Below are 25,321 nucleotides of genomic sequence, written 5' to 3'. Positions count from 1 at the left end.
TCCTTCGCACAGAGGGCTCGTGGTACCTGCTGCCCACCCTTCCTCCGCTTTGAGAACCATGTGAATGGAGAGTGGGCAGAAGGGAAGGAGGTCCTCATATGGAGTCGTACACTTGAGCAGTGCGGGAGCCCTATTACGTAAAGGTAATGGGTTGAGTAAACTCCCCTGGGGCTGGAAAAATCACAGATGAAGTCAGCCTTTGATTTGATTGGTATTTATTTTTGCTTAGTGATTGGAAAGGTGGGCGCCTGGGTATGTTATAGAAAGGGAAGCCTTTGATTGGGGTAGTACTTCGAATGGCGAAGAGAGGCAGCTCGGCAGGGAAGGAAAGGGAAATTGTCAAGGATGACTTATTTGTTGGCGAAACGAAGCGGGGGAAACCACGCCACACACATTTTTCCATAGATTATGTATCTGCATGAGAAAAGGTGAGGATCAGCCTTTTCTCACCCTTTCCCCCCTCCTACCCTGCCTACTCTTCACTCAACCTCCCTAGCTAGCTCTCTATCACCACTTCAAAAACTAATATTTTATCGAAAAAAAGTGTGACTGAAACATGACCTTACGGATTTCTTTTATCAGTTTTCTTAGTGCTACTACCATAATTTTTCAAATAGCGCATGTTTTGAGTTTTAAATTTTATATTTACTTAACGTATTAAATTTTCAATATCTTAATAGATATAATCATTTTGTTATGTAAAAAATTAAAATTTGAGAATCGATTAAAATATTTTGGCAAATTCAAGAATAGTTCTTTTTGAGGTTGTGACGCTGTGGATCAAATGAAAAATTGTTGCTGAAGCGTGCGTATAGTCTAAAATATGCACTAAAATCCACTAGGGAAGAGCGATAATCCTAGAATCCACTAGGAAAAAGAGAGAGAAGAAGAAAGAGATAGAGAAATAGAGAGACAAAAACGTCTTTAATTATATTCCAATAATGGCTTTAACGTCTTTACATCATGTATTTAAAGCAAAATTTAGAATCCTAGCAATTACAACTATCATTAATAGACCAAACCCAAACAAATACTAAAAACGTCCTGTCAAAAATAGAAAGCAAACAATAAAAAAGGAACTCCTAAAACTTCCCACTTCCTACCGACTAAAGATAAAACAAGACACTAATCCTACTGGAGAGAAAAGAAAGAAAGATGCTAACCCTACTTACCTTGGGAAATATAACCCTAATAAATCAAGAAACTTATCATCAACGTTTCAAAAGAAAAAACTAATATTCCATGGGAAAAAAATTCAAACTTTGCATAGGGTCTGCTCCAATCGACTTAAACAAGCTGTAAACCATTCATTTATGGTGAAAGTAAACACTTTTCCTCATTAGTCGTTGAAGTTATAAATGGATTCAATCACCATACACACTTATACAAGACACAAGAAAAAACAGAGAAGGAAAGCATCACAGATGGTGGGTTTGGAGAGTGTCATCTGCAGGTTTGTAGTAAGAGAGAATTGCGTAAACAATTTGTAACACTGTGAGGACCAAAAGGAGAGCTGCTGCGAGAAGGGCGATCAAACTCCAAGGGCTATCAAAGTACTTTTCCCTGAAGTTGGAACGCCACTTGCGAAATCGTCTCTCCCACTTTCTCGTTCTCTTGTGGTAATATTCGTTCAAGGGGTTAATCACATGGTACAATGTAAACATTGGGATGAACCCCATATCTTGTCTGAGCTTTGGAATGAGCCTGACGATCTCGTCACCATTTTTATCGGAACTAATGGTACGTTTATGCCTCAGCAACTTCAAATCCTCGATTGATTGGATGAGTGCGTCAATGTAGTAAACATAGGAACTGACATGGTGGCTTACGCCTGTATGAAGATGTTCAAAGGCTATGAGATTGAGGAGTAAGGACTCAGTACGATCATAGATGTAGATCAATGGGAGGTTAAGGATTCCTTTGTAGGCTGTTTTTTTCGCTTACGTCAAATTCCACTTTGGCATCTCTATTTAACACCGTTGCGGATAAAAATCGAGTTTCGTGAGAATCCATGGTTTCGTGAGAATCCAACAAGTCTCCAACCATGCACTTCCGAGCAAGGGCCAACATGTGCATGAAGGTGTTGGAAACCAAGTCCGTTCTATAATCCACTTCGAAGACAAAACCATTTACTCTACGAAAGAACTTTACCACGAGATCATTTATATACTTTCTACTATGCATGTTCAAGTTAGAAATATAGGTGAAACACAATAAATGAAAATAATAGCGAAAAATTACACACAAATCACCTAGTGTCAAAATTTATCAACTAAAATCCACTCATGTTTTTGTTGGATTACTAAAATTAAAAGCCTTTTGCCATAAATAATTTAATTATGCTTTCTCTACTTATTTGTTTTCCTAACAAGATTGATTATTAACATTATTAATGAATAATTCCTAAAATCTCTCTGCCCCCCTAATTCATTTCTTTAAGTTGATGGTTAAATAGCTTGTGCTCCGTAAATCATCTCCATAGGATGACAAGTAATGGAGATTTTATTATGAAAAGCCCTAATGAGTGTTTAAATAGAACACTCAGGGGATAAACATAGAAACATCTAGAAAGGTCTTAAGACAAGAATGGAAATAAATAAATAAATATTACCCTAATCTAGACTAGTATCCTAATCAATCCTAGTTGCTTAATCTAACAATGAACGATCCAACGGTGAGATCTCAAAAGATATGGGTCAGATCTCAGAGGATTTGATATATTCTAATGTATGATGATCTTAACCCCCTCCGATCTGAAGAGGTCTTTGTAATGTTCCATCCCTCAATATATCGGAGGATTAGAACCATTCTATGGGGATGATATTCTAGACATGACATATATAAGTTGGGGCAGAATAAAGGAAGGGTTTGGATAATCAGGTTATCCTAACTATATATATAATCAGGATCTATAAAAGAGTGGTACAAAGTATAAACATGCAGCAACCTAAATTATGGCCCTAAAACTCCTCTGAATACAGCGTAAAAATCACATCGATGGATCGTACATTGGCATTGGAGGTGTCTTTTCACAACAGGGTGGACCCATTGCCTTTTTTAGGGAAATAATATTTGCACTTCCTCGTTATGATAATGAAATATATATCATGAAATTACTTTTTCTCACACCCTCTTTCCCACCCACACACATAACAAAAATAGTACTCTATCGGCCTTCGTCTTCATCGCCCACTTCTAGCCATGGTTTTAAATTTCAACCGAAATCCGAAATTTTAGTGGAGACCAACACCGAAACCACACAAAACCGAAACGGTCATTTATTTCAGAATTTCGGCCGAAATTTCCGAAATTTCCGTAATTTGACCCAAAAAATCTGTATTTTTTCAAATTAATATAATATTAAACCGAAATGTCGGTAATTTGGGCAGAAATTTAATATTGATTAAAATATTGTTTTCCATTTTTGTACCAGATTTCGACCGAAATTTCAAAATTTAGGTCGAAATTTCAGGTTCCGAAACCGGTACCGAAACCGAAATTTTAATCCTTGCTTCTAGCCCTTTTCCGGTATGAGAAGACCTTCAACAAACAAAACAAAATAAAAGAACATGGCCTTTGCCTGAGAAGGCAAGATCATGTTGATTATGACGTGGTTGGTGTCGGCAATCATGACAAAGCTAGAGGGGCTGTTCAAGCTTCTAATGTGGTGTTCAAGGTGAGGATGTGGGGGAACAGTGAGCACCCTATTCATCCTCAAAAAGAGGTTCCAATTCCCAAATTTCAACTGCAAGATAAATTGATACCGTTGTTTGGCCGCAAACCCCACCTATTAAGATGATGCACCTGTGCAGTATTGGACAAGATGTGTTCACCTATATTTAGTAGAAAAACTAATTTGAACATGTTTTCTACTAAATAAATAAATTTTCCTTCTAGATGTGGCATGTTTTCAGTTGTCAAGTACCAGCTAATAACCTTCATTGCTAAGTACCAGCTAATAATCTATTATATATATGCATACACATGTGTGTATACAGATACACACTCCCCGACTCAGAAAGCTTCTGCCTACACCTTCGTGCACCCTCTATCTAAATCATCCGCAATGGCTCCTTATTTCTTGCTACGAGCTTAACGGTCGCTCCGAGACTGTGGGTCTCTTTCTTAGTTATATGTTAAGGCTCTTTCTCGTCGTCAAGGTTTTGATCTTTGAACCAAGCATAGAAATTTTTGATTGACCTGGTGAGTGACTGACTTTCCTCAACTAATGACATAGCGCTCAAGTAGTATGGTTCGTAGCAACCGCTACACCTGCTCTGCGTGGTCATGTGTGTATATATACAGATACATATGTAGATGGATAGATATAAGACTAAAAGAAGAATTAAAAAAGAGAGAGTAATTGGGTGTTTGTTTATAGTAGGTCTCACCTGATTCCGTGTCATTCCGTTTTCAATAGCTACCAACTTGTTGAGAACAAGCAGGGGCACTTGATTTTCAATCTTCAACGTCTCCTCAAAAATAACATCACCAAATTTATGGAACCCGTATGGGCCAAAAATGGGGTCATTGTCAGCATAATCTCCATGGTCATTGTGGACGAATTTGCGCATGATTTCGAGTAAGAAACATCCATCATGGAACATTAGCTCCAAGAATTTGTCTCTGTCCCTCCATTCGATCTCAAGCTGGTCATAAGAATCCATCAACTCTTCCACAACTTCCATAAGAGCGTTCACATAATCAGTCATGGGTTTGTCTGAATTCTTGAGGAAATGAAGAACAGCTCTGACCTTATGTTCCTCCATGGGCATAAGTCGCGCTTCTCCATGATGATATGGACCCAAGGAGACGAAATGCGGGTCATACGCTACATTATTGCGAATTCTCATAAACGACGGCACTCTGTAAATACATTGTTTATTCCAGAGATTCTCATTCCAAAGATCGACAGACTGATGTCGCTCCTGAAATTGTACAACCCAATCTCTTCTTTCTGCCAGCTGGTCTTTACTACCTAATACTTAACATGAGAAGCTAAATCAGTGCTATATATATATATATATAGTCATGTAAGATGTTATTATTCTTTCTTTGAGGGAAACCGAAGAGTGATGGGGAAGGAAAGATGAGTCATTCCCTTTATCAAAAGTAAGAAAAATAAAGAGCGCTGATAAATTCGCCCCTTTTTTGCAGGCTTTTTTATTATTTTTGAAATGGTGAATCATATTAGAATGAAAAGGGAAGGCCGAGATGGGACATTCCAATAGAACAGAACCCCTTTTTTACAGGCTTGTAAGCCAAAAAAACGGCATAGACAGTATTTCTCCTCATACATGCTGTTGACGTTGACATCTCTCTCCCCAAAAGATGATGAGCACGTGTGTAGATATTCTCAAATAAGACAAATTATATGATGGGTGGTCATAGTCATAGATAGACCTGGCAAACTGGTAACCCGCGCGGTACGGGTAAAAAATAGCCACAGTTCTACGGGGAATCAAATTAGAGCAAATCCAAGTATCCAACTATGAAATATCCCCAAATAACACAATCTTTGCATATGGTAATCCTAAAGAAGCCTATGTAATCCACAAAAATCAACATATTTACAGGGGCGAGAATATGAGATTTAGGGTTTTGAGGCGCCAAAAAAAAATAAAATGGAAGCTTATTCTCTGGCGATATTGTTATGAGGATGCGGTTGTATATCAGTTTGGATGAAGAATCCTCTCCCTCTACTCCTCCTCGAATTTTTTTCCTCTTGTTTGCTACCCAAAAACCCAAAAATATCGAGAGATGGTGGTGGGAGAGGTGGTGGCCGGTGGTTGACGGGTGGCAGTGGTCGGCGATGGCAGAGGAAATGCTATCTCGGGAGGTTGGGCTAGGGTTTCGTCACTTTCGTGGCTGCTTGACTCGAGTGGAAGGAGAGAAAACAAATAGAAAAAACAATGAATCAATATTAGTGTTTAGTCTTTGTTTAGTCTTTAGTGAATGGCGTACCGTTTGAAGTTTGGTTCAAAACGGTGTTTTGCCAAACGGCGTTTTCTTGTTTGGTTAGCCAGATCAAAACGGCGTTTTAAACGGAGGTATTGTGTGTTTGGTTGCAAATGCCTCAAAACGGAGTTTTAGTGGTAAAATGAACAAAAAGGTAGGGCTGTTCATTCGGTTGAAACCGAACCGAAATAGCTGAAAATAACCGAACCGAAATATTTCGGTTACTGAAAAAAGAAAACCGAAACCGAACCGAATTACGTTCTAACCGAACTTGAACCGAAACCGAAAAAAATTATAACCGAATTAATGAGCAAGACAAGAACAAGATTATAAACCCTCCATTTTAGCTTGTATTTTAGGACTAAAAATTGGAGAAAAGTAGAAAACAAATCATTTTGTACCTTTTAAAATAGAGAGAGTGAGAAATCCCATTTTGTCCCTTTTAAAACAGGGACAGTGGTCCTGCGGACGTGGAGGCGTGGCCGCGTGCTGTGGAGATCTTATTCTTCTTCAGTTCTCACTTCTCAATCTTAGCCTCCGAAAACCCTAATTTATAAAGACTACAGGGGAGAGAGAGAGAGAGAGTGTAAGTGTGTTAAAAAGCATAATGTATAAACCCTCATGTAGGCAGCTGTGCTAGTTGTGTTTTGATCTTCTCACCCATCTTATAGAATACACCACCTCTGAATGTGATTTGACGTGACAAAAGGCATTAAATACAAGACCACATTTTGTATTTAAAAAAAGTAGAAACCCTAGGCAAGCAGCTGTGCTAGTTGTTTACCACGAGATAATTTATATACACTGTACTCTGCACGTTCAAGTTAGAAATATGGGTGAAATACAATAAATGAAAATAATAGAGAAAAATTACACACAAATCACCAGTTTCAAAATTTATGAACAAAAATCCACTCATGTTTTTGTGGATTACTAAAATTAAAAGCCTTTTGCCATAAATAATTTAATAATGCTTTCTCTACCTATTTACTTTCTTAAGAAGATTATTAATGAAAAATTCCTAAAATCTCTCTGCCACCCTAAATAGAAATCATCCGTCTCATCTACGTCTACTATGTCTAAATAAAAGAGATATTCGTATTTGTTAAAATGTGCAGTGTGTCCCACGTGATTGGCACTCAAAATATATCAACCGACCAGACAAAACCAATCAATAACAGAGAAAGCTTCTTTTCACGGAGTCCGTACACCCACGTGGCATGTTTCAATTGGTCTCTCTTTTCTCCGTGCCAAGTAGCTTGCTTAGTTGAGTTGGCAAGTGAGGGTAGGGCTAACTCTCACAAGATACACATGCGCACGTTATCTAGGGACCCTGAAAACAATTAAATGAAACAGACAGCTGGCCCCATCTAATGAAAGGTAGTAACTAGCCTGCGAATGGCAAACGGGTGGGTCGGGCCGGGTCAACCCGCGGGTGATGCGGGTGCGGGTCCATGGGTCGGGTGAGGAAATGACCCGCATTTTTGCGGGTCAGAATTTAGGTGACCCGCGCGGCCTGCGGGTGGGCCGGGTCAACCCGGGGGTAACCCGCAAATATGGGATTGTAATAATTCTCCGATTTCACCGCATCTGTTTTTTCCCGTAATTGTCATAACCTTTTATATTTTTTTCGTATTTTTTTCGTAATTTTACAATTTATAACCATTTCTAGGTAATTTTTCATTTAAAACTTTATAACTTGAGCTTTTTTACTTTTTTTTTGTGCAATGATTACTTTTTTTTCGTTTTCTAGCAACATTTGACTCACATGCCGAGAAGTTGCCACACGAGAAGTTTGGTAGCAAATTTTTATAAAATAAAAAACAGATGGAAATGTTATCAACACTACTGATTCTTATGAGCGCACTCTCACTTTATTAAAAGTATGGTATGGCCCACACCATAGGATGATCCAAACCGTCCATTAGATGGGCCATAGCCTAAATAGGTTATGCTCCAAAAATCATTTCCATAGGATGATCCTAACCCTCCAATCTGAATGTTAGAGGGTTGATCCTAACCCTCTATAGATCGGAGGGTTAGAATCAACCAATGGAAATAATTTTGGGGCATAACCTATTTAAGCTATGGCCCATCTAATGGACAGTTTGGCTAATCCTATGGTGCGGGCCATACCGTACTTTTTATAAAGTGAAGAGTTCCCTCGTAAAAAACAGTAGTGCTGATAACATTCTCACAAAATTAAAAAATACTGTAAACATGCGGGTGCCCGCGGGTTGACCAGAACCGACCCGTGTTTTTGTGGGTTGGGTCACCCGCGGGTTAATTTTTGACGGGTCACTAAAACTTAGACCCGTGCCCGCAAATTTGCGGGTGGGTCTGGTCGACCCGCGGGCATGGGTCGCTTTTGCCAGGTCTACCTGCGATGGATCAATTACCAATGAGGGACAAAAATTAGGTGGAATTATCAAGCGGACCCATGCTTTTCAGAAATTATCAACAAAAGAGGTCTTATCATTAAAAGCTGGACGAAAATGCCCTTTTCTTAAGCAACACGTTTTGCTTTTCCACTTTTCCCTCTTCTCTCTTCTTTATCTCTTTTTTTTTTACTTTTTCATTTTCAACTTTGTTTTTTTTTTTTACCTTACCAATTATCTTCTTCATCATTTAGCCACCATTGGAGGTGGGAAAACTCAAAAATTTGAAACCTGAGTTCATTCTCATCTAACTTTCAATATCTAGGTTTTGTTTTTCATTTGTTTTAGGGTTTTGCATTTCTCCTTCTCCCTTTCAATGGAGGATGAGGAAGATGAATCGTACGGTAGAAAGAAAAAAAATATGAAAATCAACGAGTGAAAGAAAACAGGAAGTAAAAATGTGTTCATAAGGGACATGATAAGCCCATTCGGAATTTGGCAACCCCATTTTGATACTGGATAACCCCAACCCCAGAGACTTGAAATCCCCCTTCCAAAACTCCAGTACCCTTGGGCAATTTTAAGGGACTTGATAAGCCCATTCGTAAATTGGTAACCCCATTTTGATACTAGATAACCCCAATCCCAAATACTTGAAAACCCCCTTCCAAAACTCTAGTACCCTCGGCTAATTTTCAGGGACTTGATAAGCCCATTCTGAAACTGGTAACCTCATTTTGATACTTGATAACCTCAATCCTAGAGACTTGAAAACCTCCTTCCAAAACTCCAGTACCCTCGGCCAATTTTCAAGGACTTGATAAGCCTATTTAGAATTTGGTAACCCCATTTTTTATACTAGATAACCCCAATCCCAGAGCCTTGAAAACTCCCTTCCAAAACTCTAGTACCCTTGGCCGATTTTTTGGGACTTGATCACCTCATTTTTTCTCACTCCCTCTCTCCCACCCACACACATAACAAAAATACTCTATCGGCCTTCGTCTTCATCGCCCACCTCTAGCCCTTTACCAGTACGAGAAGACCTTCAACAAACAAAACAAAATAAAAGAACATGGTCTTTGCCTAAGAAGGCAAGATCATGTTGATTTTGACGTGGTTGGTGTCGGCAATCATGGCGAAGCTAGAGGGACTGAAATTCAAATAACCTTCGTAAGGTGGTGTTCAAGGTGAGGATGTGGGGGAACAGTGAGCACTCTATTCATCCTCAAGAAGAGGTTCCAATTCCCAAATTTCAACTGCAAGATAAATTGATACCGTTGTTTGGCCGAAACCCCATCTATTAAGATGATGCACCTGTGCAGCATTGGACAAGATGTGTTCACCTATGTTTAGTAGAAAAACTAATTTGAACATGTTTTCTATTAAATAAATAAAATTTTCTTCTAGATGTGGCATTTTTTCAGTTGTCAAGTACCAACTAATAATCTTCATTGTTAACGGGGCGAATTTAGTACCGTCCTATGGTGCTCGTGCATTCATGCACGTATGAGGGTACGACATAGGTGCCTCCCTTGATATTTGATCAAACGAAAACCTCCGAGATAGTCAACTATCGCAGGATCAAATATCAAGAGTTGAATGTGCATGAACGCTCGAACACCATATAAAAACTCTCTCTACATGTGTGTGTGTGTGTATATATATATATATATATATATATATATATATATATATATGTGTGTGTGTGTATATATATATATATATATATGCATCCACATGTGTGTGTATTCAGATACACACTCCCGGACTCGGAAAGCTTCTGCCTACACCCTCTATCTAAATCATCTGCAATGGCTCCTTATTTCTTGCTACGAGCTTAACGGTCGCTACGAGACTGTGGGTCTCTTTCTTAGTTATATGGTTAAGGTTCTTTCCTGTTGTCAAGGTTTCGATCTTTGAACCAAGCATAGAAATTTTCGATCGACTTGGTGGGTGACTGACTTTCCTCAACTAATGAGATAGTCAAGTAGTATGGTTCGGTTGCTATGAACGTTACACCTGCTCTGTGTGGTCATGTGTGTATATAGACAGATACATATGTGGATGGATAGATATAAGACTAAAAGAATAACTAAAAAAGAGAGAGTAATTGGGTGTTTGTTTAGCGTAGATCTCACCTGATCTCGTGTCATTCCTCTTTCAACAGCTACCAACTTGTTGAGAACAAGTAGGGGCACTTGATTTTCAATCTTCAACATGTCCTCCAAAATAACGTTAATGATTTTATAGATTCCGTACATGCTAAAAATGGGATCATTGTCAGCATAATCTCCATAGTCACTTTCAGTGAATTTGCGCATGATTTCGAGTAAGAAACATGCATCATGGAACATTAGCTCCAAGAATTTGTCTCTGTCCCTCCATTTGCGGTCAAGCTGGTCATAAGAACCCATCAACTCTTCCACAACTTCCTCCGGACCCTTCACATAATCAGTCATGGGTTTGTTTGATATCTTGAGGAATTGAAGAACTGCTCTGACCTTATGTTCTTCCACTGGCATAAGTCGCGCTTCTCCATGATGATATGGACCCAAGGAGACAAAATGAGGGTCATATGCTTCATTATTGCGAATTCTCGAAAACGATGGCACTCTGTAAATACATTGTTTCTTCCAGAAATTCTCATTCCAAAGATCGATGGACTGATGTCGCTCCTGAAATTGTACAACCCAATCTCTTCGTTCTTCCATTGTTCTTTGTTGTTCCATCTCCGCAAGCTCCAATTTGTAGCTGGTCTTAAGTACCTAATACTTAACATGAGAAGCTAAATCAGTGCTATATATATAGTCATCTAAGATGTTATTATTCTTTTTGAGGGAAACCAAAGAATGATGGCGAAGGAAAGAATGAGTCATTCCCCTTTAACAAAAGTAAGAAAAATAAAAGGGCATCACTTTGGAGAAAGGGGAAAATGCTTGCCTAGCAACGAAGACAAGGCATAAATGTGACCCAAAATCAAAATACTTGCCTTACAACGAAGACAAGGCATTGTCTTTTTTGCTTTTTATTAATCTTTTGATTTTGATCTATTCTTCATCGGCTAAGCTCCTTCAAAGATTGGAATTTATTTGTCTTATTGGCAACGACATGTAATCTTAATATACAACAAGAAGACCAAAACTAGAGCATTCTATGAGCAGGCAAGGTAGAAGGTTATGGTAAAATGATTTAACTGTGAATTCCCCATTTGAGTTCCAGACCCAAATCCTTTTGTCTTTCCCATCTAGTTTGATATAACATTTTTCCAGTGTCTGAAGAAGCCTTTCTGCCCATTCAAGTTCTTTGTCAAAAAAATTTCTTCTAAAGGATGGAGACCACACAATCCTGTTATCTCTTCTAGTAAAACAATCCTTCACCATTACCTTCAGATGCTAAAGCGAACAACCGCGGAAAAACTTCCTTCAAAGAAATACCAGTGCATCACTTGTCGTACCAAAATCTCACTGTCCCCGTCATAAACCCTAAACCATGTACCTTCCAAGAATTTTACTGGAAATCTTTTTCTCATTAAAATTTATTCTTTTCACAATTTAGAGGCAAATGATATGATTAAGGTTAACTTAGAGGGATATTATCATAAGTTGAAGGCCCCTTTGAGTAAAAATTGAATGGGGTTGGTTCAAGTTAGCTTTTTGGATGTATAAAAAAGTAGGAAATTCTAGATTTTTTTTTGTATTTCCAAACTTTTCTTAAAATTCTTGCAATCCAAACAGGTTCTTAAAGTAAGGAAATGAAAATTGGGGCAACCCAAGCCAGAATTATTCTAACTCTAGCAGCAGAATTTTCTAGTCCATTAAGAAAAGACAAAGACTTATAACTAATCAAACCAGACAACTGGAGTCATTGAAAATAATCTCCCTCTACTCCTATAAAATGTGACTCTTCCCTAATTCACATTGATCTACAGCAAAATATAGACTACAGAAAATAAATTCTATGGGTATGGAGAAGAATGAGAAAAGAGATAAAGCCCCCCATGTTCTAGTTCTCCCCTTTCCTGCCCAAGGACACATAAACCCAATGCTCCAATTTGCCAAACGCTTAGCCTCTAAAGGCCTCAAAGTCACACTAGCCTCCCCTATCTCCATTACAAAGTTGATGTATTTCGGGGACGGCTTCATCAAGGTCGAACCCATTTGCGATAGTGGTGCAACTGACTACAAACATTTCTTAGACCATGGCTCACAAATGTTAGCCAATTTTATAGAAAAACATGAACGTGACTCTAAGAGTCATTCCTTGGGCTCTCGACGTAGCCAAGCGACTTGGTCCAATTTGGAGAATGCAGACATGGTCCTTGTTAACAGTTTTGAGAAGCTGGAGGGTGAGGTGGGTCTTAATTTTATTGTAATTTTTTTTCTGGTGCATATGGGATAAAATTATTCAGGCTATGTTTTTTTTTTTTTTTAGGGTTTTTAAGAACCGACTGTGAGTCCTAACTGATTATTGGACTCAAAATTAAATGTAAATTTGAGTCCAATAATCGGTTTTCAACTCAAATCAGTTTTGAAAATCTGAGACAAACAGCACGGCCGTAGATTATGAGCTTGTCTTACTAAGGCCCTGTTCATATTGTGTGCCCCAAACCGATTATTGACTCAAAATTACAGTTTTGTCCTCACAATCTGTTCATAAAATCCAAACCAATCAGGACCTTAATTTTGAGTCCAATAACCAGTTTTGGACTTTCAATCGGTTCTTAAAATCCAAATCAAACAGGGCCAATAAAAACAGGTCCTATGTGGGCCATGCTATACAGATTTGACAAAACTATCCGAAGGCCTTATTCATTTTGGATTTGGAAAATTGATTTTGATTCTAGTACTGATTATTGTACACAAAATTGTGTTTAATTTTGAGTCCAATAAGGCCCAATTTTGAGTCCAATAAGGGCATGCTGGCTATGAATTTTGAGAATTGTTTTGAGTTCAAAACTGATTATTGGCCTCAAAATTAAATGCAATTTTCAGTCCAATAATCAGTTTTAATATTTCATTCAGGGGAAATGATATTTCTACTCTCTTGTTCGCCTTTTCCAGGAAATGATTTTCTGATTCTTTTGACATAAAATGAGCTTAAAATAAAGGGAAATGATATCAGCGCAACCATATTTTGATATTTTCCCGAATCCATCTTGTCTTTTAGTGTTTAAGCAGCTGTCAAAAGGTTGTTAAATTTCCCAAAAAGCTCTCACGAGCCAATTAAAGAAGAAACGACAACTGGGTTTGTGCAAATATCAAAATTAGGTTGGGCTGATTATAAAAAAAAGGCATGGAAATATCATTATGAAATATCTTAATAATCTTCTAACAAGTTTACCTTGTCATGTAATTTCCCAAAGGTGGTAAGCTGGCTGGAGGGGCTTTTGCGAGTAAGGACAATAGGGCCTGCGGTGCCATCCATAGACAATATCATCAATGGTGATGAAAACCACTGCAGTGTCAACCTTTGGGACCCAAATAGCTATACATGCATGAAGTGGCTAGATGCAAGGCCAATTGGGTCAGTTGTCTATGTGGCATTTGGAAGCATAGCAGAATTAGAAGTAGTGCAAATGGAGGAATTGGCATGGGGCCTTAGAGGGACAAACTACCACTACTTGTGGGTATTGAGGGAGTCAGAGGAGAAAAAGCTTCCTTCCAAGTTTGTGAAGGAGAGAATAGAGAAAGGGTTAGTGGTGAGTTGGTGCCCCCAACTGGAGGTGTTGGCTCACAAGGCCGTGGGTTGCTTTGTGACACATTGTGGGTGGAACTCTATATTGGAGGCACTCAGCCTAGGAGTGCCAATGGTGGCCATGCCACAATGGTCTGACCAACCCACTAATGTTAAGCATATGGAGGAGGTGTGGGGTGTGGGATTGAAAGCTAGGGTTGATGAAAAGAGGGTTGTGAGAAAGGAAGAAATACAACATTCTATAAGAGCAGTGATGGAGGGAGAAAGAGCACAAGAGATTAAGAGGAATGCTTGTAAATGGAGGGAATTGGCAAAAGAGGCACTAGAAAAGGGTGGAAGTTCAGATAAGAATATTGAGGAATTTGTAGATAAGCTTTTGAGTAAGATTTGATACTAGTTATCTATTCAACTTTTGTAATAATGCACCTTAATTACTGTTAGTGCGTTTACCCTAAAAGCTTGTCATTGTCGTATTGAAACTTTGTTTTATTGACTTATGACATCTATTGGGTACTTACAGGAGTGTGTGATGCGCTTCTAGGCGCACGTCTGTCCTTAGGTAACATCATAGGATAGGTCATGCACGTAGAGATTATGTGGCAGGAAGATATGGCCATCCAGTTCATTGCAGACCTATAATGTTCCTGGTTGGAGTTGAGATTGGACTTCTCGTACCTGTACACAACCAACATCGATTCTGTCTCCATACACGCATTGGGGTGGCCTATCTTGGTCACTGGGGTAGTTGACCCTAAGAAGGTGGAATGGGTGCGATGATTGGATCACGCACTGAACTCACTTTATAGAATAACCTGTGGACATGGATTTGGATAAGGTTATTTTGTCCAACGAGGCCCTTGGAAATGTCCTTAGAGTTGAGGGGTCGTTTTGGTTTGTGGACGTAACTTATGGCTTTGGTCTAACTAATTGTAGTCCAAATAGCATTACCAGAGGGTAGCACTGGGTCATCGGGTAAACTCATGAGATCAGTAGTTATTCCCAACAAGGAATCCCTCACCTCTCTTGTAGAGGAAGTTCATTTACACTTTCAATCTCAACTACGCCCTTTAAATAATGACTGGCTAGTCGGTTTGATAAATTATTTATCAAAGGTTTTCTGAAAAGCATTAATTGTTTTCAAAAGGTATTTGCAAATGCATTTGAAGGCCCAAGCTTCATAGATCGAAAGGTATACCATTGAGTGGGCCCAGGGATAATTGATGTCCACCCCCTTAGGACCCAACTCGGTAAATGTAGGATTGGAAGAAGAATATGCACATTGGATGTGCGTGGGGTATTTAGATCTGATGGTCTTATTCAGGGTAATGTTCTGGTGGGAGCTACTTGCCTAATGCAATCATAGTTTAACTACATTACTTGAAATCGCAGTTGGGCAAATGGTGGGCCCTACCAGAATGACCATTGGATCCCTACGACAATCCCACTCACAACTCGCTCGACCCTTTTGGATTATTAGACAATCCGAGTGTAGACACCCCATTTTGACCGTGCCCTTAACCTTCTATTTTTATGCAAAACCCCATCAAATCAGTGAGGTAGGACCCCAAACTCCACGCTAGGCTAGCTTAGGATCTCACCAAGGTTCCTGTAAAATTTCATTGAAATCCGAGCGCGTTTGCCTAGCGAACGAGCCGAGATAGTGTGCGTAGTGTAAACCAGAAAGGGGGGTGAGTTTATCCTGAGAGGGGGCGAATTAATCATGGAACAGTGCGATACAAATTTGAATAAGGCATGGATTGCGCGCGCGCTTTATCAAAAAAACCGCGCGCCTATCAAATGGTAGTGCCATTATTAGCCCCATATTTTTTTATAAAAGTGAAAAAAATCTGTAAAAAGAAAGGGGGAGAGAAAAAATTCGTTAGAGAGAGAGAGAGAGTAGGGTTTCTTCTCCGGTCAATCATTCCGGTGATCTCACCAGAGCTCTGCTATTTCTCCGGTCGATCCACCATTCCCGGGGAGCTCATCTTCTTCGGCGAGCACATCTTCGTCCGGATCTTGCATTCCAGCCAAAAGCTTTCTTCTCCGACGATCTCACCGGAGTTTCAGTTTTTCCGACCGCTCATCATCATCATCAGCACCTCCATCATCACCACTACAAGATCCGTTCACCATTTACACCTTCTTCAACCTCGAACCTCTTTTTTTTTTTTTTTTTAAATACCTGCAAACCCTAACCCATTTTCCGATCGGAATTCCTCAGATTTCTATGAGTTTTTCATAGCTCTGACGATCCACTTCGGGCTTCCATCATTTCTATTGCTAATCCCTAACCTCCGATCCTCAAATTTCAGATCTTCTTCTCTCATTTTTATTTTTTTTTCTTTCGGCGAGATGATCGGAGCTCCGATCGAGTCTCTCTATGTGCAGATCTAAATTTTTAGAAAGGAAAATCAAAAAAAATTTTAAGCAAGAGCAGATTCTTCACCAGTACCAAAAACCTAAGTTCTGGTTCTTCTTCCTCTTCATCTTCACTTTCATAGAAATAACAAAAATCACCTTAAATCTCGATCTTATACTCTCGTTCTCTCCTTATCCGTGCACGACTCACGAAGGCCAAATAGCTTGGATCAGAAGGTCTGTTCTATTGTTAGATCTGAGAAATTCAAAGATTGAAGGAGATCTGAACGAGATTGAGTTTTGGAAGCAACCGAACGGATTAGGTTATCGGCCGTGTCTAGAATTTAGTAAAGATTATAAGAGATTTAGTGATTTGGTGGCGAGGGAGAGGACCGAGTATCTGATGGTTGTGGTTTGTGGAGGATTGAGTCAGCAGAGAAATCAGATCGTTGATGCTGTAGTCATTTCGAGGATTCTTGGAGCTGCTCTTGTGGTTCCGATCTTGCAAGTCAATGTGATTTGGGAAGATGAGAGAAGAGTAAAAAGGTGAAGCAGAAGAGAGGAAAGATCAGCTCAGAATTAGAAAGTTGGAGCTCGAGTTTTGATTTTTTCATTGAAGCTTAGATTAAGAAGCGCTGCTAGTTTAGCAAGAAATCAATCAGAATCGCAAGTTCCGGCAATTTCTGCAAATTTCGGTGATTTTTGCAACTTCGGTCATCTTCACTTCTGTAAGTGTAAATATTTTTTTCTCTTGTTCTTCATCATTTCACCAATTTGATTCATTAGGTCAAAAATTTTACTTGAAAGTTCACAGATTAGTTATTTCTTTTTCTGATTTTGTTATATAGCCTTTGATCGAAGCTTTTAATGTTTAAATATGTTGATTTCCTTTTAAAATTGGTAGTTTTACATGAGTTATTGTTATCAGGCCTGTATATTCTGTGTAATTTTAGAATAATTTCGGTTCAAATTGATAATTGTGTTTGCGATGTTGATATGGTCATTGAAACAAGGTCGTTAGGAATTTTAGGTAATCACACTACATAGTGTCTTAGATATTGTTTGAGCTAATCAAGAATCTTCTAAGCTGACTCATTTTCAAATAGTAGCTATTCAATCTTATTTTGTGAGGATGCTGACTCAATCAGGAGCTCATTTTTTGTCATTTAATTGAACTTATAATTTGATGTTGCTTGTGGCATCCAATGGCTTTACTGGATTCCCATCTTATTAATATCTTGAAGTTCGTAAGCTTCAGCCCAATGTCTTGCATCTCTTGGCCCTATTAATCTTGTTTACAAATTCAGGGTGACTGAGTGACACCAGGGCGATGAAGGCGCTAGCCCAAGCCCATCCTTAGGGGACTTGCTCAGTCCAAGTAGCACTCCCCTCTTCTTTTCAAAAGACTTGAACAGTCTTTTATGTGTGTATCCCTTAGACATTAGAAACCCGTTCATTACAAGGGCAATGAAAGAGTTATCTAGAGCCCTATTAGGAGACAAGCTATGTCTCGTGCAGAAATGTCTGATCTCTTTAGAGACAGGCTTTGTCTCATTAGTGAGTCACTCATAGGAGACTATCCAAGTCTCAAATGGAACACCTCCTTTAGGTTAAGGACCGACTTGGTCTGTTAAAAACCATTTCCCTTATTCATCATTGCAAGGGCAATGATAAGGTTACTTGGAGCCCATCTCTGTGTTTAGGAGACTTGTCCAGTCTCACTAGCACCCTTCTTTATCTCTTCTTCTTTTAGAAGACTAGACTAGTCTCATTGGCACTCCCCTCTTATGGTTGTGCACTAAGAGTCAGTCCTTTCATATAAGAGTCAGTCCTTTAGCATAGGATGTCTGTCCTTAGCTAGAGAGTCATTCTTTCAGGAGTCAGTCCTATCATCATAGGGGTTAGGATTCTATCCAACCTCTCGTCAAGTCATATGATTTTATCCAGTTCCTTGCAAGGTATAGGATGCTGTCTAACCCTTGCAGAGCTGTGATTCTGTTCTTTTTCCCCTGCAAAGCATCGGATGGAGTCGGTCCTGATTTGTATTGATATGGTGTGTCCTGTCGTGTGAGTGTCCCTAGAGTTAGGAGGCCTCAAGTCGATCGGTTAGACATTTAGTCGAACCGATGGCTAAACTATGAAGCATATAGTCAGCCCATAGTTTTCATTAGGTTCCACAGCCTAGATACACATAGGATGTAGGGCCCACCTGCATTAGCTTAAGGCTAAACAACTTGCATTATTTAGGGCATATAGAGAGTCATAAAAATTACAATTCACTTGAACTTAAGCAATCATACAAAAAGCTTTAAAAATCAGTCGAGTCTAGTGGAATCGAGTTTAGGATAGCGGTTCTAGATAGTTAGGTATCGTAGTCTTAGAATAGGTCATCGAACTACGTTGACTCCGATTCTTCCCGAGACCGGGATACGTAGAGCAGCTGGGATGGACGGCCATCTTGGTCCGAGTCAAGTCGCATTAGAGTTTTAGGATTTGTCTTGTCCAGTCATGTATATAATTGATTTGTGTTGTGTGTTTTGCTGTGTTTTCTTACTTTCACGTACAGATCCTATACCTTTAGCTGTAGCATGCATGTGTTTGCACACCAGAACTCAGACACCAATTAGGTATGACACTCATAACCTAGATATTTTTAGGCGACACTTCTTTCATTTATTTTGTGTGCGTTTATTATTCATCTCTAAGACATGCATGATTAGGTAGACGTCTTCTCGGAGATATATGTTCCCATTTCATATGACTTTCGCTCAAAACTCTTCAAAATCAATAACATATGGCATAAGAGACCAGATGCTTGCACTTGGGCGGACGAGGTGCTCTTCGGACCTTCCAAATTCGTAACCAGGCACGAACCTTCTTTTTATATCTCTGGTTATCCGTTGCAACAGAGCATAGTATGGGATCCTTGGCCCACTTCCTTGGATGGCGACTCTTCTTTGTTTAAGGTACGCCTCGAATCTGGGCTAGTCCCCGAATCGAGAGGTATCTCCCTTTGTATCGCCACTCATGCTGTGAGAGGCACATTTCTTTCGAGAGTTCCTTGGTAGAGCTCTCCATTCACGTAGATGATCCTGAGACTGCTCGTGTGGGGATCGTCCCTCACCGCTTCTCTCGGATCGGGGTCCACACCGGGTTTCAGATTTGATCGTACGCGTGGAATGGATTGGACCCACTGTATGTGATACAGGAAGGAGGTGCACCATACATAGCTAGCGTGCATAAACATGTACTAAGGAGGAGATGCACTATATTATGGTGGGTACTTGTTTTAATTAACATGTGCTTAATTAATACTTAAAGCTTATTGATTGATTCATGTTTAAATCCTATTGGTTGGGACTTAAGTGAATTAATTGGGCATGTGCTTAATTAATGCTCAAATATAATTGGATGTGAGTAAAGTGAATCATATTGGCTAAAGCTAGCTTAATTCGCATGTGCAAACCCTCCCTCAGGTGTTAAAACCCTTATGTTCGGGCATCCAAATCCGCAAAATTGGGGTTTTCCCCAAGATCGTAAATTAGCAGATTTTGCCGATTTTTCACATCTTTGAGGAATCCTAACTTCTTCATTTGACCTCCGATTTACACGAGGTTGGATCCAATGGAGAAAGAGTCCTCAGTAGCTAATAATTCACTTCAGTAGAAAAAGAAAGAGATGGGGAATTTGCCTGCAACACTTGGAACACTATAAATAGAATCAAAGAGTGAATCAGAAAGAAAAGATAACAAAGGCTTCCAAATGTTAAATGCTAAAGAACTGGGTATTGACATGGGAACCCCAAAGAAGCATCTTATGCTCATCTTATGCATAGATTTAGAAACTCCATTTTGTCTGAACCTGCTAGGTTCTCTTGGAGGCAATTGATATTATCTCTAAGGGAGATGATCCCCCCTAAGGATAATGTGCCCCCCTTTTAACATGAATTGTGTTGGGTGGGGGGCTTGTGAAAAAATCATCTCCCTAACTCTATATGGCATTTTCCATATTGACACCATTGATTCGGATCTAAGACGCACTATCGGATTTATTGCTAGGTCTAGATCACGATCCCAAATAATTTCAGATCTTAGGATACGGATTCAACGAACATGGTCCGAATCGAATTGTTATGCCCAAATCCTGTCCATTAACATTGGATCCTTTGGATACACCAGATCCTCTAGGGTCCATCAACAGCCCTATTATTATCTATGGTTATAACAGAAACATTCAAAGAAATCAACAAATTAAGTTAGTGATTCTGAAAAAATTAGGCGTTCTTAAATGAAAATTCAAAAAAGTTAGAAACCCAAATCCATAAAATCACAGACGCAAAATGCTAGATGAGTAGGATTCTTTGTCGACTGAAGCCAGAATGGTTATCTTGGAGGGTTTGTTCAATTTCTTATCCCTCCATTACTCTTTCGAGGGCGAATAAGGAAATAAAAACTTAGGACAATCCAAGGCACAATTATTCTAACTCTAGCCGCAGTATTCTCTAGTCCATTAAGAAAAGACACAAAGACTTAAAACTAATCAAACCAGACAACTGGAGTCAATTAAAATAATCTCCCTCTACTCCTATAAAATGTGACTCCTCCCTTATTCACATTAATCTACAACAATATATAGACTTCAGAGAAAAAAAATTTATATAGGGATGGAGAAGAAAGAGAAAAGAGATAAAGGGCCCCATGTTCTAGTCCTCCCCTTTCCTGCCCAAGGACACACAAACCCAATGCTCCAATTTGCCAAACGCTTAGCCTCTAAAGGCCTCAAGGTCACACTAGCCTCCACTATGTCCATTACAAAGTTGATGCATTTCGGGCCCGGCTTCGTCAAGGTCGAACCTATCTGCGATGAAGAAGGTGCAGCTGACTTCAAACATTTCTTTACCCATGGCTCACAAATGTTAGCCAATTTTATAGAGAAACATGAATGTGACTCTAAGGATTATTTCTCTTGCATCATTTATGATAGTGTTATTCCTTGGGCTCTCGACGTGGCCAAGCGACTCGGCCTATATGGGGGGCCTTTCTTCACGCAGTCGTGCGCCGTGGATGCCATCTACTATCTTGTGCACCAAGGAAAGCTGGCTGCGGAATTGGTAGGGACACCAGTTTCGGCGTCTGGGTTGCCTCATTTGGGCATATCAGACCTTCCATCTTTTGTTTCAGCGCCCGAATCCTATGCAGTTGTCTTGGAGTCTCTTTTGGAACAGTTCTCTAATTTGGAGAAGGCAGACTGGGTCTTTGTTAACAGTTTTGAGATGCTGGAAGGTGAGGTGGGTCTTAATTTTATTATACTTCTTTGGTTGGATATGGGATAGTGATTTTTAGGCCCTGTTTGTTTTGGATTTGAAGAACCAACTGTGAGTCCAAAACTGATTATTGGAATCAAATTTAAACATAAATTTGAGGCCAATACTCAGTTTTGGGGTCATTACCAGTTCTTAAAATCCAAAACAAATAGGCCCTTAATTGTATTATGAGGTTGTCTTACTAAGGTCCAACTTGCTTTGGATTTTGAGAACTGGTTGTGAGTCCAAAACTGATTTTTGGACTCACCATCGGTTCTCGAAAATCAAAGACATTAGGACCTTGGTTTTGAATCTAATAATCAGTTTTGGACTTACAATCTGTTCTCAAAATCCAAGACAATGGGCCATGCTATAATGATTTGACCAAGCAATCCTAAGGCCTTATTCATATTGGATTTAGACAATTGAATTTGAGTCCAATAAGGTCCAGTTTTGAGTCCAAAAAAGCCCGGTTGGTTTTGAATTTTGAGAATTGATTTTGAGTCCAAAACTGATTATTGGACTCAAAATTAAATGCAATTCTCAGTCCCATAATCAGATTTTGGACTTCTAAGAATCCAAAACGAACAAGGTCCAATGAGTTCTGGACCCAAAATGAATAGAGACTAACTGTTTTATTCATGTATATTTAATGTTAAGCTTTTGGAAAATGATCCACATAATTTTCATTTGAATCTTAAGATGAGTTTTCAGGTTTTGAATGCACTTTGTTTCTCAAATACGATCCATCAACATTATCAAAGGGAGAAAATATTCTTTCAAGAAGAAACAAATCACCTGAATATGAAGCGTACTCTAAATTTAAAGAAACATGTAGGAAGCATTTGGTAAGCACGCTTCTTCTAAATTTGGAAAGTGAGAAGTAAATAGCATCGGAAGCAAGTTTTTGGGGAAACGAACTTGCCATCCAACTAGAAAGGATCCGGTTATTATGGTTATGATCGTCCAGTCAACATGAACGGTCCAGATTGAGACTCCAAAAGTGTCAAATACAAATTATTCACCTTTGATTCAATGCTTCATTCAAGGGAAATGATATTTCTACTCTTCTTCTTTTTCCTTTTCTAGGAAATGATTTCCATGTTATACTTGGTTACTTTTGGCGTATCTATGCCCATTTTAAGCAAAAAATAGGCGTAAAATTTGTTTTATGCCCATTTGTATGTAGGAAGAAACACAAAAATTGAACCCGGGAGGGTGTGGCTCTTTGGCGTAAAGTCATGGGTTTGCTCCCCAGTGACGAGTGTTCTAATCCCCCCTTGTTCACCCGATGCGCGTGGTCTACCGGGTGCCTGTGTGCATCCCTAGGGAATAGTCCCACCCCACGAAGTGGGGTGGGGATACCCTATGGTATCAAGAAAAAAAAGAAACACAAAATTTTATTTTTACACCCATTTTATGTCAAACGAAATAGAGCCATTTCTTCCTACATATTGATGGGTATAAAACTAATTTCACACCCGATGGGTGGAAAATGGGTGTAAAATTTGTTTTACACCCTCTATATATATGTCCAAAGAAACACGACCATTTCTTTCTACATACAAATGGGTGTAAAACAAATAATACACCCATTTTATGTGGAAAAGGGGGCTTAAAAATTGTTTTACACATATTTTACATCGAAAGAGAGAGAGCCATAATGAACAAAGAAAAACAAACGAGGTGAAATGCTAGAAAAGGCATGGAATCTCATTCCCCTTCATGAAATTTCTTAAAAATCTTCTAACTAGTTTACCTTGTCATGTAATTTCTCAAGGTAGTAAGCTGGATGGAGGGACTTTTGCGAGTAAAGACGATCGGCCCGCGGTGCCATCTGTATACTTAGACAATCTCATCAATGGCGACAACCACTGCAGCGTCGACCTTAGAGACCCAAATAGTTATACATGCATGAAGTGGCTAGATGCAAGGCCAATTGGGTCGGTTGTATATGTGTCATTTGGAAGCCTAGCAGAATTAGAAGCAATGCAAATGGAGGAATTGGCATGGGGACTTAGAGGGACAAATTACTACTTCTTGTGGGTAGTGAGGGAGTCAGAGGAGAACAAGCTACCTTGTAAGTTTGTGGAGGAGAGAATAGAGAAGGGGATAGTGGTGAGTTGGTGCCCCCAACCGGAGGTGTTGGCTCACAAGGCCGTGGGTTGCTTTGTGACACATTGTGGGTGGAACTCTATATTGGAGGCACTAAGCCTAGGAGTGCCAATGGTGGCCATGCCACAATGGTCTGACCAACCCACTAATGCTAAGTATGTGGGGGAGGTGTGGGGTGTGGGATTGAAAGCTAGGGTTGATGAGAAAAAGGTTGTAAGAAAGGAAGAAGTGGAGCGATCTATAAGAGCAGTGATGGAGGGAGAAAGAGCAGAAGAGATTAAGAGGAATGCTTGTAAATGGAGGGAATTGGCAAAAGAGGCATTAGAAAAGGGTGGAAGTTCAGATCAGAATATTGAGGAATTTGTAGATAAGCTTTTGAGTAAGATTTGATACTAGTTATCTATTCAACTTTTGTAATAATGCACCTTAATTACTATTAGTGCGTTTACCCTAAAAGCTTGTCGTTGTCGTATTGAAACTATGTTTTATTGACCTATGACATCTATTGGGTACTTACAGGAGTGTGTGATGTGCTACTAGATACATGTTTGTCCTTATGTAGCATCATAGGATGGGTCATGCACATAGAGATTATGTGGGAGGAAGATATGACCATCCAGTTATTTGCAGACCTAGAGTGTTCCTTGTTGGGGTTGAGATTGGACATCTCGTACCTGTACACAACAAGCATCGATCTTGCCTCCATACATGCATTGGGTGTGATGATCGGATCACCCACTGAACTTACTTTACAGAATAACCCGTAGACATGGATTTGGGTTAGATTATTTTGTCTGACAGGGCCCTTGAATATGTCCTTAGACCTGAGAGGTCGTTTTGGTCTGTGGGCGCACCTTATGGCTTTGGTTTAACTAACTGTAGTCCGAATAGGATTACCAGATGGTAGCACTGGGTCATCATGTAAACTCATGAGATCAATAGTTATTCCCAAAAAGGAATCCTCCACAACTCTTGTAGAGGAAATTCATTTACACATTCAATCTCAACTAGGCCCTTTAAATAATGACCGGCCAGTCGGTTTGATAAATTATTTATCAAAGGTTTTCTGAAAAGCATTAATTCTTTTCAAAAGATATTTGCGAATGCATTTGCAGGCCCAAGTTTGATAGATCGAAAGGTATACCATTGAGTGGGCTTAGGGTAATTGATGTCCACCCCCCGTAGGACCCAACTCGGTAGATGTAGGATTGGAAGAAGAATATGCACATTTGATGTTATGAACTCGATTTGTTTGTACTGGCATAGAGCTTTTATGAACTCGATGATGAACACCCCACAGCCGAACCTAGCAATACAAATTTTAGTAGTTGATATTATGTAACCTGCACCTGGAAATAGATGAAGAGTATATTGTCTTAACGTTGCAGGAGGAGTACTCACGAGTTTTCTTGCGTTGGTCTTCTTGTTTCGACGATATCTTCCCACGTATCCACCTCAGGTTGAAATATTTTTAGAACCCTCCTAAAGAAAGTAATTTGCAAGCAGAGATTAT

The 25,321-nt window shown here is 39.4% G+C and overlaps 2 protein-coding genes and 1 pseudogene across 5 annotated transcripts; 2 read left to right on the top strand and 1 right to left on the bottom strand.

Annotated features, from left to right (window-relative positions):
• Positions 1-911: 911 nt before the first annotated feature.
• On the bottom strand, positions 912-11,095 carry LOC143858298 (UPF0481 protein At3g47200-like). 3 transcript variants are annotated; one of them, XR_013238894.1, is made up of 4 exons: positions 10,478-11,095; positions 6,360-6,518; positions 4,392-4,984; positions 912-1,831 (listed from the first exon to the last, which is right to left on the bottom strand). XR_013238894.1 is itself a non-coding variant. In XM_077368948.1 (3 exons), the coding sequence occupies exons 1-3, from the start codon at positions 6,388-6,390 to the stop codon at positions 1,826-1,828; spliced, it is 624 nt and encodes a 207-aa protein (XP_077225063.1). In that variant the 5' UTR covers positions 6,391-7,701; the 3' UTR covers positions 912-1,825. The 3 variants fall into 3 exon arrangements, 1 of the variants encoding a protein (XP_077225063.1); XR_013238893.1 differs by lacking the exon at positions 10,478-11,095 and having other exon boundaries at positions 6,360-7,700; XM_077368948.1 differs by lacking the exon at positions 10,478-11,095 and having other exon boundaries at positions 4,392-4,978; positions 6,360-7,701.
• A 1,129-nt stretch (positions 11,096-12,224) lies between these two features.
• Positions 12,225-14,424, top strand: LOC143857585 (mogroside I-E synthase pseudogene; annotated as a pseudogene). Its single transcript, XR_013238727.1, has 2 exons — positions 12,225-12,689; positions 13,702-14,424. The product of XR_013238727.1 is annotated as a mogroside I-E synthase pseudogene (transcript).
• Positions 14,425-21,074: 6,650 nt separating this feature from the next.
• LOC143857956 (mogroside I-E synthase-like) lies at positions 21,075-24,281 on the top strand. Its single transcript, XM_077368523.1, has 2 exons — positions 21,075-21,673; positions 23,474-24,281. Exons 1-2 carry the CDS (start codon positions 21,133-21,135, stop codon positions 24,196-24,198), a joined length of 1,266 nt encoding a protein of 421 aa, XP_077224638.1. The 5' UTR covers positions 21,075-21,132; the 3' UTR covers positions 24,199-24,281.
• Positions 24,282-25,321: the final 1,040 nt, after the last annotated feature.

Source organism: Tasmannia lanceolata, unplaced genomic scaffold, assembly GCF_043159265.1.
Source record: "Tasmannia lanceolata isolate RefF3 unplaced genomic scaffold, GAP_Taslan_0.1 ptg000025l, whole genome shotgun sequence".
Taxonomy (NCBI): Eukaryota; Viridiplantae; Streptophyta; class Magnoliopsida; order Canellales; family Winteraceae; genus Tasmannia; species Tasmannia lanceolata.
Note: the sequence above shows the minus strand (reverse complement) of the source record. Positions and strands in the feature narration are given on the sequence as shown.

Coding starts and splice junctions, on each gene's coding strand:
- LOC143858298 (XM_077368948.1), bottom strand. CDS start 6,390: ATGGGATTTCTCACTCTCTCTATTTTAAAAG. Junction 4,979..6,359: donor CACTCTCTCTATTTTAAAAG/GTACAAAATGAT, acceptor GTTAAGTATTAG/GTAGTAAAGACCAGCTGGCA.
- LOC143857956 (XM_077368523.1), top strand. CDS start 21,133: ATGCTCCAATTTGCCAAACGCTTAGCCTCTAAAGGCCTCAAGGTCACA. Junction 21,674..23,473: donor CAGTTTTGAGATGCTGGAAG/GTGAGGTGGGTC, acceptor TAATTTCTCAAG/GTAGTAAGCTGGATGGAGGG.